The sequence below is a fragment of the Hoplias malabaricus genome, chromosome X1 (assembly GCF_029633855.1).
Source record: "Hoplias malabaricus isolate fHopMal1 chromosome X1, fHopMal1.hap1, whole genome shotgun sequence".
NCBI classification, from domain to species: Eukaryota; Metazoa; Chordata; class Actinopteri; order Characiformes; family Erythrinidae; genus Hoplias; species Hoplias malabaricus.
In genome coordinates, this window is record NC_089818.1 from 15,556,856 (window position 1) to 15,569,114 (window position 12,259).

General features: G+C 40.7%; 1 protein-coding gene across 1 annotated transcript in view; it reads left to right on the plus strand.

Moving 5' to 3' along the window:
- The first annotated feature begins 1,609 nt into the window (after nt 1-1,609).
- LOC136675938 (MAGUK p55 subfamily member 7-like) overlaps nt 1,610-12,259 on the plus strand; it is a 54,806-nt gene continuing 44,156 nt past the window's right edge. Inside the window, exons 1-5 of the mRNA XM_066652756.1 lie at nt 1,610-1,724; nt 3,761-3,879; nt 9,285-9,366; nt 11,203-11,279; nt 11,522-11,665. Coding sequence (XP_066508853.1) covers nt 1,697-1,724; nt 3,761-3,879; nt 9,285-9,366; nt 11,203-11,279; nt 11,522-11,665 — 450 coding nt within the window. The 5' untranslated portion in view covers nt 1,610-1,696. The remainder of the gene's footprint in view (nt 1,725-3,760; nt 3,880-9,284; nt 9,367-11,202; nt 11,280-11,521; nt 11,666-12,259) is intronic.

Here is a 12,259-nt window from a genome sequence, read left to right on the forward strand (position 1 = left end):
ACGGCAGTCATTAAGTTATTTCAACGTTGAATCAACGGCTAATTGTTTACTGGGTAACCATTGAAAAACAGAGTAAAGGGGGGCAAAATGTCTGTAATTGTAGATTTACAAAGTGGTTCTGTATTGTGTGAGAGGAGGGACAATTGGTGTTCAGTGTGTGTGAATATACCCACACACAGTAGATGATGGTGTATTTATTGGCAGTGGAAACAGGGAATGGAAAATCTCACTGAACTGAACCCTGGTACATTTAGGTCAGTATTGATCACTATCTTGTTGATCAGTTGCAAACTGATTCATGCTCTTCTCGGACAGTATTTTGGTAAGTCTTATATTGTTGTCATATATTCTGAATTTGTCACTGCTGATTTCCAGTGTGGCTAAACTAGATCTACATGTGTCAGCCATGTTTACCATTATATAAAACAAGCTATGCTGCAGGTAAACCTTTAAAATGACATTAATATTCCGATCTTGTACCTTTGTTTTGGTTATACGTGTGCTAGGAGACTGTAGAAAAAGAGATGTATCCAACAAGATGAATAGAGCTTCAGGTAATTAGAAGGATGTTATAATGAAATTAATATTCGTAGACCTGTTTTACAAAAGTGATTTTCTTATACAATGACAGAGAGCTGCAGCATTTTATTTATGACTAATTCATTTTGAATTGCTCAGAAATACTTGATACAGAGAGTGATGTATGTATAAACTGCTTCAACTATAGTTTATGTTATTGGCTGAAAAAAATACTTTTGAAAATAAAGGCTTATATATATTTATTATATAAATCATTTAGTCATTTACAGCGAATGCACCAGGTGTGAACTGGATTCACATGCTGCATAAATAAATGACCAATGATGGGTGGTTAGACATCGTTTGGATGATACATTCTAACGTACAGTATGTAATATAACAGAGTCTACGTGCCATTTCCTTCGTTTTTAGCTTTAGATTGCACTTATTCTCCAACAGGTGGCAGTATGGGGTTAGTATTAAAACGGGAAGTAAGCAGGCCTCTACAAGTTTACGTCCAAAACCACATATTACTTAATAATCTGATGTATCAGATGGACCTAGTGAAGTAGTGTGGTTTTTGACGACGCAGACCCAAAGTCCGCACTTGCAGCTTATGATTAGATATATTTCCAAGTAAATTAAACGTATGTTAGCACTAAGACACTACACACACACACACACACACACACACACACACATATATATATATATATATATATATATATATATATATATAATTTAAGGACATGAACACAGTCCACAAACCGCAAGCACATCATTAATTTGTTGCCTATATAGTTCCAAACTAAACAGTGTGTCACTTGCTGATCTGAAATAAATGCACAATTAATTCTCCTTCTAAAAACCTTTGACATTTAGGCCTTTGTTGTGAGAATTTGATTGCCTTCAGCCCCAAGAATATTAGTGAGGTCATATATGGATTTTAGATATTTTTTGAATCACAACCACTTCTCCAGCTCATTCTAAAAATACTGGCTGCTGGACCCACATTATTAGGAGGTGTCTGGATACTTTTTGACTGAGACTGTATGTGTGAATGACACAACACTATGTGTGTACCATTTTTCTCTCACCCAGAAAGCCCAGTGAGTTGCTAGCACAATCTCAGTGACCTGCTGTGGATTTCTGAACTCTGTTTTGAAGTCTTAAAGAGATGTTGTGTCCGTCTTCAAATCCTGGCAGTAAGTTTTACCTCAGGCATGCATGAGTTTTGAATATATTCATTATTTTCTTTAGTGAAAATCATTTTAAAGCATATTTCCGTGGGTTTACCTGGCAGTTCTCAAGCTCCTTTTATACTTTCTGTTGTTACTCCAGGTATATAGGACGGATGTAAGTAAATAGACTCTGTTGCGATTGGCTGCCTTCTATTGCGCAACTTGGGTGGAATCACTCTAGAACTTCAGCATAAATAGCTATAGGCTGCAAAGGCAAATATATGTCAGTGCACTGCTTTTCGGGACATCTCTAAATAAATAGATAAAAATTATAAGTCAATAAATAAATGAAGGCTGGGGCTCAATTTCCATTTATGGATGTGGGGAGGGAGGTGTGGTTTAGAAACTTCAGTCACATAACGGTTGTAAACTGTTTCATTTCAAAGAGTGAGGAATAGTCAGCTTTCCATGATGCTGGCCCTTTTTCAGCCAGTCAAGTAGGAGTTGCCCAGGAGCAGGTGGACTGCAGCTGGGTCAGGCTAAGCATGACCATGCATGATATAGACCTGCATGAGGGAGTAAGAAATAGCTTTGTTGTAGGGAGTTAACCAGCTTCATCAAACACTTCAGTAACTAAAGCTGTAAATCTAGCTCTGTAGGTCTGTGTAAGCACACCTGGGCTTTCAGAAGAGTATCTGTTGTCCAGATCCCTCTATGCGGCCTGTTTATCCGACACTCTTTTTACCAGCAAAGTTATTGGGGAGGTTTGTTGGGTTTGGACGCTTTGTGGCTGTCTGGCTAGTTTGTTATCCCCTGCAGAGTTCCTCCTGCCTCCCCTGCTTCCCCTAATGCGACCGCTCTGCTGCTCTTCTCTTCAAATTAAGTTTAATGATGCGGTCTGAGAAATCACTGGCAGCCACATGTAATCATTTTATTTCGCACTTTGAACAATCCCCTCTCGGGTTGTGATAATGAAGAAAAGTCCGGTTTTCCCTTGCCTCAGCCAGTGCACCACATGCTCCTGGAACTGTAAACTTTTCTGAAAGGTGGTGACAGGCGTTCGGGACACTTCCTCAGCCTCGGTCACTGCAGCAAGGATCAAGGAGTGGAGCACAATCATTTTGCTTTTTTGTTCAGTTAAGGGGCACTGTTTGGTTTATGTAGTTATATGCAGAACCATCTGAGGGTGCTGTTTGAAAGATCTTGCTAGAAAAATATTTGAATGCTCTCCCGCTCTCTCTCTCTCTCTCTCTCTCTCTCTCTCTCTCTCTCTCTCTCCCTGTGTGTGTGTGTGTGTGTGGGTGTGTGTCTGGTTTCACTCACATTGTAGAGACCTAAACCAACTTACACACCAACATTTTGAGGGGGTGTGACTTCTTTGTGGGTATAATGTGAATTATAATGTGAATAATACATTTTTACAAAACATATTTAAAGCTAGGGCTAAGCCTAGGGTTAAGGTTAGGGTAATTGTTAGGATTACGCAAGTAGTAGTTATGGTTAAGATTTGGGTAAATCACCACAAATTAATATAAGTCAATGAAATGTCCCCACAATGCATGGAAAATAAAACTTGTGTGGATCCATGCACACACACAATTGTATGGTTGTCTACGTAATTGCAGCACAATGCAAGAAAACTGTCTTGAGTGTGTGTGCGTGCTAATTTAAGAACCAAATGTTCCTACAAAATGAAGGAAAACATTTTTCTGATACTCCTGGGAATTTATTTTGGGAAAGAGCAGGACACATAGTATATTAAAAAAAAAAAAAAACATGCAGCCAACAGACGGCATGTACAATTTAACACATTTGATGTACCTTACACCGATAACCTCCTTTTAATTTATTTGTTCAGACAAACTTTCTAAATTACGGAGGTAACAGATTGTAAGATGCAAAACATCTGAGATGATGTTGGGAATATGAGGATATTCCCAATGATAAAGAGGCAAAGAAACTGGGTGTTTCAGTGGAACAGCCCATAAAGATATTAATACAAGTGTAAGTGTGTTTGTGATTTGAATTCCCATCTCACTTTCTCATCTCCAATTCTCCAGGTGCCTGTAGGCTGCTGGTCACCCTGCTTTACGGACTGGAGTCTTATATGGACGCTACAGAGGACAGCCGTTTCCTACAGGACCTGCTTATGGGAAACACCCTACATGTCCTAATCAAGGTTAACACAGTCTGTCATATCACCCCCTGCATTACTTTATAATAACTACACTCAGACTGATAACATCTACATCATATAGCTCATCTCATCAGCTCAGTTCTGGGATTTGTTTTAAGTTCAGTAGTAAGTGACCCTCTGTGAAGCATCAACAGTGGACTGTCAAAATATGGCACTGTTTTTTTTTATGATTGAGTTTGTATTAATGAGGGTGTATTAATTAGTTATTATTATTATTACTGTCTTAAATAATTTTTATTGAATGTCCCAGAGTAATATGAATTATTGTATTAATTGCTTAAAAGATATAGTTTAATGTATATAACAATTACTATTATTAGTGAATAATTCAGACTTTGCTTAACCACTTATTAATGCTTAATATCATTTTAAACATGATTCATTAATGTACAAATGGTGTATAATTTAATACAGCATTTTCCCTCTCCCATCCACACACACACACACACACACACACAGATACTCACACAATTTTCAATGGAATAGACGGTAAGAACACGGTAAGACCACTCTTTGCCTGTAACAGCGGAGGGTAAAATAGTTCCTAAAATACTGCAGTTAGTGCATGCCCAGTAGCATCATCTGCTGGCAGATGCCTCTAATGAGTCCAGCACATGCCGTCTGCGACACTGAGAAAGAGAGAGGGAGGAAGGTGAGTACAGAGAGGAGTGGGCTCAATGTGCATGAAAAATCAATGTGAGGCTTTGGGTTCATCACCTTCATTTAAATGTTACTTCAGGGATGTTCAGCATTCAACGATATGAGACAATACCGATTTGTTGATAAGCATCTGAGGATACAGGACATTATGGGATGTTTTCAGGAAAAATATCACTAACAACAAAATACATAAAAAATATAAAAAGGACTGTGCTTCTCAAAGACATCCAAAAATCCAATGAATAACAATGACATATCTAGACTGAAATAATACATTTAAGTTATAGAATCGATTTTTAAATGTACTCTTGTCATTGGAATGTCTTGAGAAGCTTTGGTGCTTCATACCAGTGTCTTTGGTATTTATTATGTGATTGTGTTGTACAGAAAATCTGGAGGGCAGGACTATACATGCAGAAATGAAAAAAGAAGCACAAAGATTTGTTCATAATATTTAATACTGGCACTGGTGTTTTTCTTGTTCGTTTTATTTAAAGATGAATACTAGATGATCTACTACCAAGAATGTTTTGTTTATTTTAAGAATTACAATGACTGTTTATTCAATGTGGGGGCAGCATGGTGGTGCAGCAGGTAGTGTCACAGTCACACTGCTCCAGGGACCTGGAGGTTGTGGATTCGATTCCCGCTCCGGGTGACTGTCTGTGAGGAGTTGGTGTGTTCTCCCCGTGTCCGCGTGGGTTTCCTCCAGGTGCTCCGGTTTCCTCCCACAGTCCAAAAACACACGTTGGTAGGTGGATTGGCGACTCAAAAGTGTCCGTAGGTGTTAGTGAGTGAGTGTGTGTCGCCCTGTGAAGGACTGGCGCCCCCTCCAGGGTGTTGCCACTTCTAGTCCGGCCCGGTAGGCGGTCTGGCAAAAAAATAAATTAAAAAAGAGTGTTATGCTGTTAGTTGTTCAAAGGTTGGCGCTAACTGAATGTAAATGGTGGTGTAAAGTTGTAAGCCAAGGTGGCTGGACATTAGCCAATAGGGCTTCAGACATTTTAGAGACAGCACCCTTCATTGCAGAAGTACCAAAACTGGGCATGGGGCACACAAGCAGCACTGGGTGAGAGATGAAATTGCAAAACATAAATATTATAAAAACAAACAAACAAAAAAAAAACACGTTTTTTTGTTATACTTTGAATTTTTCAGATGTTCTACTATGGTAGCTAAAAAAATAAATAAGTATCAACATTTGTGAGGGGTGAGGAATGTAGCATTATTGAGTTTAGAGTCTGACTGACCCCTGGATAAGGAGAGAAACCCAGTGCTGGAACTCATGTTCTATTCATATGTGCTGCTGTAATTGTATTTTAAGCAGTTAATAATACACAGTAAATGTCCTGGACAAATGCTAAAGTCAACACACACAGCGTTGGGGGTTGGGATTTGAATTCATTGGGTTTGAGAGGCCATGTTCAATGTGTTTTTACCGACTAGTAGTAAAGTGCAGAACAGTTTTGTAGTTAAATTAAGTTCCCACTCTGGAGAGCGGGATTCATGTGCCTGTTCATGTGAGCACACTATATTATTCAGTGTGGCTACATATAATAAGTCCTTGCACTCTGGTGCTGGGTCTGTAATGTAATTTGATGTGCTCAGATATTACAACCGTAAATATTGTTTTTACTGTGGACGCATAGCACAATCACAATACAAATAAAATGAATCAAACAGTTCCAGACACAGTTCATCACAATAACGTCCTCATATCATAAAATTGCCAACCCCTAAGTGAATCTGCAAAAGAAGCCTGAGATTTACTCACATTTTTAACACTTGCTCCCGCTGTTAGTGGAGTGGAGCTTAATGAGGTCATGAAACTTATCTACTCAATGTCAACGCCACCTGAAATTCTCCCCAGAGTGTGTGCATTGGCCTAAAAGCTGTTGCAAGAGACAAACACACACTCACATAGTCACACACACAAACACTCACACACACCTGCTGCAGCACCCCGTCAGAGAACAAGTGCTGCATTGGTGAAAGGCTCTCAGGAGATAAGCTGGGACATTATTTACGGCCTAAACACTTCAGCATGAAGTCGAAATATATAAAGTTGATATACAGAGTCTCAGGGCCCAGGCCGTGTTCCAGACATACCCCGAACTCATCTCAGCTGAGAACACAAACACACTGCTAAAAGATTACGCTGCGAGAAGTCTTTCCTCCGCAAACCCGCTGCTATGTGATTGTAATGGGGGTAAGTTTCTACAGGCAAGTTTACACGGAACACCCCCTTTCAAAAACATTCAATAGAATTCTCAGCAGCAGAATCTGGAAACATTAATTACTATATGTCTGTAAAAAGTGAGAAGTTCTGTTTTTTATTGTTTAGGTGATTTTTCAGTAATGCAGCATCTGTTAACAGAAATGTAGCTTATCCCCACAATCAACAGGGATCTAAAATAAGTTTTTTTATGTTTTAACTTGCTTTTATATCATTCACTCACACATTTATCACATATAGCAGGTTGAAAAACATCCACAAGGGGGCACCTTTAACAGTCAAATAGCTATATTAGCATGCTAACCAGCTGGAATCAAGTAGCATGACTTACTACGTAAAATGATAAGAGAGTGCTTTCATCCTCTATTGTTGTAGATATTACAGTAATACATCCTGATAATCAGCTAGGATCAGAACAAATGGTTCACTATTTACATAAAATTAGTTCTGATAATGTGTCATAGATAACAAAAACTGCCAACTCAATGTGAAAAACAGCGTATCTTGAAAGATGAAAATTAGTTTACATTTTACATTTTTATTCACTCATTCACTCACGTTTAGCAGGATGGAAACAATTCCACAAGGGGGCGCCTTTAGCAAATAGCTTTTGATGCTTCATCAGGGTGATGTTGTTGTTGTTTTGCAGATGATTTACTAATACAAGGAAAAGGAAATCAAGAAATTAGCCAGGTGACATGTTGTACTTTACAGCTACATTTCATTTCATGTTTTGAAAATAATAGATTTGTGAGTTTTTCTCCAGTTTTCAGTCTAGACGCCTCATCCCCTCTTACTTCCCTTGCTCAAAGTTCAATCCTTTCTTATGTCAGTCCACCAAGACCATCCTGCCTCCACCAAGAGGACCACAATACATTTTTTTTCAGAACTCTCTTGAAATCGGACAAAATATTTTGGCCCATCCGTATATGAGGTGTGAGATTTGGCAGGATCGGCGAGTGCTGAGCAAGGGACATGATGTATGCAGGGGAGGGTTTTATGTGCAAGTTATGTAGGCTCTGTTCAAAAATCCAGTCTCTAGGGTCACAATCTGCCCAGACCCACAGCCTGCATGTGGCTGCGCTTGGCGTCCAGTATCGTCTATGAGGGAAAAAAAGCAACGCTGACATTGTTTTACTTAATCCAGCTGTTATAAAACATGTCCTTTTTATATGAGAGCTCTTAGCTGTGTGTGGGTTGTAAATATGATTACATCTTTCTTGGGCAATTGTACAGTAGTTTTTCCTTCTGCCTTCTGCAGGACAGAGACAGATAGACATTGCTGTGACTGACAGGGTGTTGATAGACAGGGAGACGGACAGTCAGACAGACAGACGAGCACCCAAACAGACGAACGCCCCGAGACCTTCTGCTTGTTATTCAATAAGGGATTTAGCTCAAGCTCTGTTTAACACATCATCAGCCTTGGCCCAGTGTAAAACTGAACTCCTCGGACAGACAGATTTGTTGGACACAAAGGGCAGTTGTGGGCTGTTCGGTTTGGGCAGCCGTGCCCCAGCCCAGATTTAAAAAAGGTTTAGCAATAAATCAAACTCATGGAATTTTCTCTTTACCTCAGATGTGACTGGTCAGCCAAGACACGTTTGGTGCCCCAATTCACTGAGACTGTGTTCACAAAGCTGGGCAAATTTGTCTTGCTTTTTAAATCTGGTTTCTAGATCGACCACATTGCAATAGGACCGAATCCAGTTCGTACATTGAGATTGTAGATTGATTTATTTGTGTAGCAATGTTTATTTTTCAAAAGAACAGCACAGACGTGAGCATGCTGAGGACAAAACATAAACTAATTACAGAGACGCTACGTCAAATTCAATCTGTCTGGTCAAACCCAATCACAAGGTCAGATATCAGATCTGAATCTGATTTCAATCCACCTACAAATAAGGCTGCTGTCCTTTTTTAAAGCAGATGTATAATGAAAAAAAAATCACATGTTCAGTGCATGTGCAAATGAATGTGTGGATCCGGTGCCCACCAACTCACACACTGTGAAACAAGACCATTCAGCGAGTTCATTGTGATCTTAAGCCTGCTTTTAAACATCAAGTCCAGAGACATTATAATTGCCCCTCCCCCTCGCCCGAGTCTCTCCAATCACAGCGGTGGATTGTAGAGTTTTTTATATGAGAATGCAAAGAAGTCCACTCTTCAGTGCTGTGCACTCGGGGTTTGGGTGAACAGCAAGCGGCTCATTATCATATAAAGGTACAGGCCGTTCTCAACGGTGCTGTTTAGACAGGGGGAGAACGCTGCTGTGAGACTTGATCCACATGGTGTTTTACCCAAAGCAGGTCACAGACATTCCATTGACACCCCAGGACTGTGGAAATGAGGGAGGAAACGCCCCCTTTAATGCAGCTATTGAGATTTTTAATCAGATTTAAGCTGCAAGTCTAAACATGTCCTTACATAATTCCCAATCTCTGTCACATTCTCAGTCTCTAACTAAAGTCCTCTCCTCTCACAGCTCCACGACAGACTGCAGAGGTTTGCGGCTCAGAGGCCCGCTCCGTTCCAGGACAGCGCTGAAGGTCTGGCCCAAGAGGTGAGTGCTCCCTGAGGAAGGTCAGTGTCTGCCGGTCAATAAGAGCTACGAGAAGAGAGACAGAGCACCAGGAGCTGGGTGGAGTTTTTCTACTGAGGCCTCCTGCCTTTGGCTGTCGGTGTGAGGTATACTGAGAATAAGCACCAGTCAGGACCAAAAAATAACAGTAAGACACTGTGTTACACACACACACACACACACACGGAGAGAGAGAGAGAGAGAGAGAGAGAGAGAAACACACACACAGATTACACACAATGGTCTCAGTCTTTTGATTGCTACAGTGGTTTGGCAAATGTGTTGCAGAACTGGATCAGGACCAGACTTACTCAAAAGTCCATCAACACACCACTTTATTAGGTCTTTCTTCTCTCAAGTGGACTACACTGGAGCAGTACAGCATGTTACATACATTATCCAGCTCCTAATCTTTTCAGCAATAAATGTACAAGCTACAAAATCCTGCAGCGAACTTTGCGTATCTGCCCTGGTCTCGGATTTGGTCCCTGAAGGAATATCAACCCCACCTCAGATATTACTTGATATGAAACTCGACTATGAGCGCACTAATAATTGTCTCATCTGTGAATCTTGCAGAAACCATTATCCCCACAGTGGGCTCCAGCTGGTATGGGTTCAAATGGGTAGTGATTGTCGAAACAGAAGATTATCTCTCGGCCACGATCGCTCACTGTATTTCATTAAAGCTCAAGGCAGTTTTGAAGTGATATCACTTTCTGTTTTCCCCGCCGCGCGAAGGCTACGAGGACGTTTCGTAGCACTGAGCTGCTAAAGGCATTTCCCCTATGTCGCCGCTCAGTGTTATGTTTCAATTGTTGCCGTTTAATGTATGTTTAACGTCAGATCCAGTGACATTCAGAACTGCTCTGAGGTCTGCCAAACTGCAGCAGAATCTGTGCTTTCTCTGAGATCATCAGGCTTATGGCTTTTTGGCCTGCAATCCAAACACTGACATTAAACTCACATTAAAAGCCCAGGGGGTCATCCATAAAGTAGGGGTCCTCTCTTAAAGGCAGTGTTCATGATTTTAATCCAATATGCATTTATATATTATTCAGAGAATGGTTCCTCACCTTTTGCTAACTTTCTTGTTTGTTTGTGCACTAGAAGAAGGTCCAGTGTTTGTACACAGGCCTGGCTCTGTAAATTGGAAATTGGAAAAAGAAAGTGTTTATCTGAACTGTCGTACTCTCTCTCAGCCATAAAAGTGGTGGAGAGGCATCCGATCATTGAAAAGCATGAAAAGAGACAAAGATGTTGCTCGGTTCCTATTCTATTCCTGAAAGTAGACAGAAAGTGCTACAAACAGCTTGAGTTCAAAATAAAATTCTGTGGTAATTCAAACATACTGTTTGTTCCACATTAAAAGATGCGGAGCTCCTGAATGAACCCAAACAGGAGAGAGGAGTTTGTTTTGCTGTGAGAGCAGTAGTTCTCCCGAATCGTTTACATTGCCTTTAACCAGATAACCTTAGCCCATAATCAAGTCTGACCAGGAAAGTTTCCTCACAGGTTGGGCTTAAGGCATCCAGCTATATTTGAAATCCTGCTTTGGAATATCCCGGAATATCCCCCGGCTTGGACTGCTGTGGTTTGAAACCTCCAGTGTGAACACAAATGAGTCTAATTCATAATGTTCAGGACAGAGAAAGCAAAACTGAAGCAGCGCTGGCAGCACAAACAGTGACTAGTTAAACTGCAATGATTTTTTTTACAGCTTTATGGACCTCTTTTGCCACGCAGTTAAACAGACTCACAAGTAAGTGTTGCACAGCTAATGTCCCTAACCTCCCATCATTGCCATCTTTTCTGCAGTTAGCTGAGGAGCTGCGTACTTTAGAAGCCACTCCAGAGAGTGTGGAGTTACTACATGTGCTTTCCAAACCACATTTTCAGGTAAGCAGTGGCATCTAGATGTGGGACGGTCCTTGTGTGTGCTCTACGTACATCCTTTTTTGTACTCAGGACTTGAGGATGCACAGTCACTTTCGACATTTTTTAAAAACTGCTTCGTTGTTTCAATATTAAATCTAATGATTAAAAACAACAACTTTACTACGGTTATAATGATTAATATTTTTATTATGCATTTCCTGATCACCAAACCAGATATAAGAGCATGTTCCTCATTTCCTCAGGACCTTCTCTCAGTGCATGATGCTGTGGCGCTGAAGGATTATGCCCCCAAACTCCCCCCACTGCAGCCTCTGCCAGCTACTGAGGATGAGGATGTGGAAGACTCTGTCAGAATTATTCGGCTGGTCAAAAGCAAGGAGCCACTGGTCAGTCTCTCTGGGTTAATGCGAGTACTTTTTATCTCTAAGAAACCTGTCTTTCGTGTATAAAAGATATTATATATGTATTACACAGGATTTCTACCTCATTGCCCTGATCAATAAATAAACACCAGCTTGTAACAAGATGGAATAATGTCAATAATGTAATTAATTAAATGATTAAATGCTTAAAAGAACTTAAGATATATTTTTAAATGATTAAAGAGTTATTGTATATTGAGAGGGAGGCACGGTGGTGCAGCAGGTAGGTGTCGCAGTCACACAGCTCCAGGGACCTGGAGGTTGTGGGTTCGTTTCCTGCTCCGGGTGACTGTCTGTGAGGAGTTGGTGTGTTCTCCCTGTGTCTGCGTGAGTTTCCTCTGGGTGCTCCGGTTTCCTCCCACAGTCCAAAAACACACATTGGTAGGTGGATTGGCGACTCAAAAGTGTCTGTGTGTGTGTGTCTCTGTTGCCCTGTGAAGGACTGGCGCCCCCTCCAGGGTGTATTCCTGCCTTGCGCCCAATGATTCCAGGTAGGCTCTGGACCCACCGTGACCCTGAACTGGATAAGCGCTTACAGATAATGAATGAATGTATATT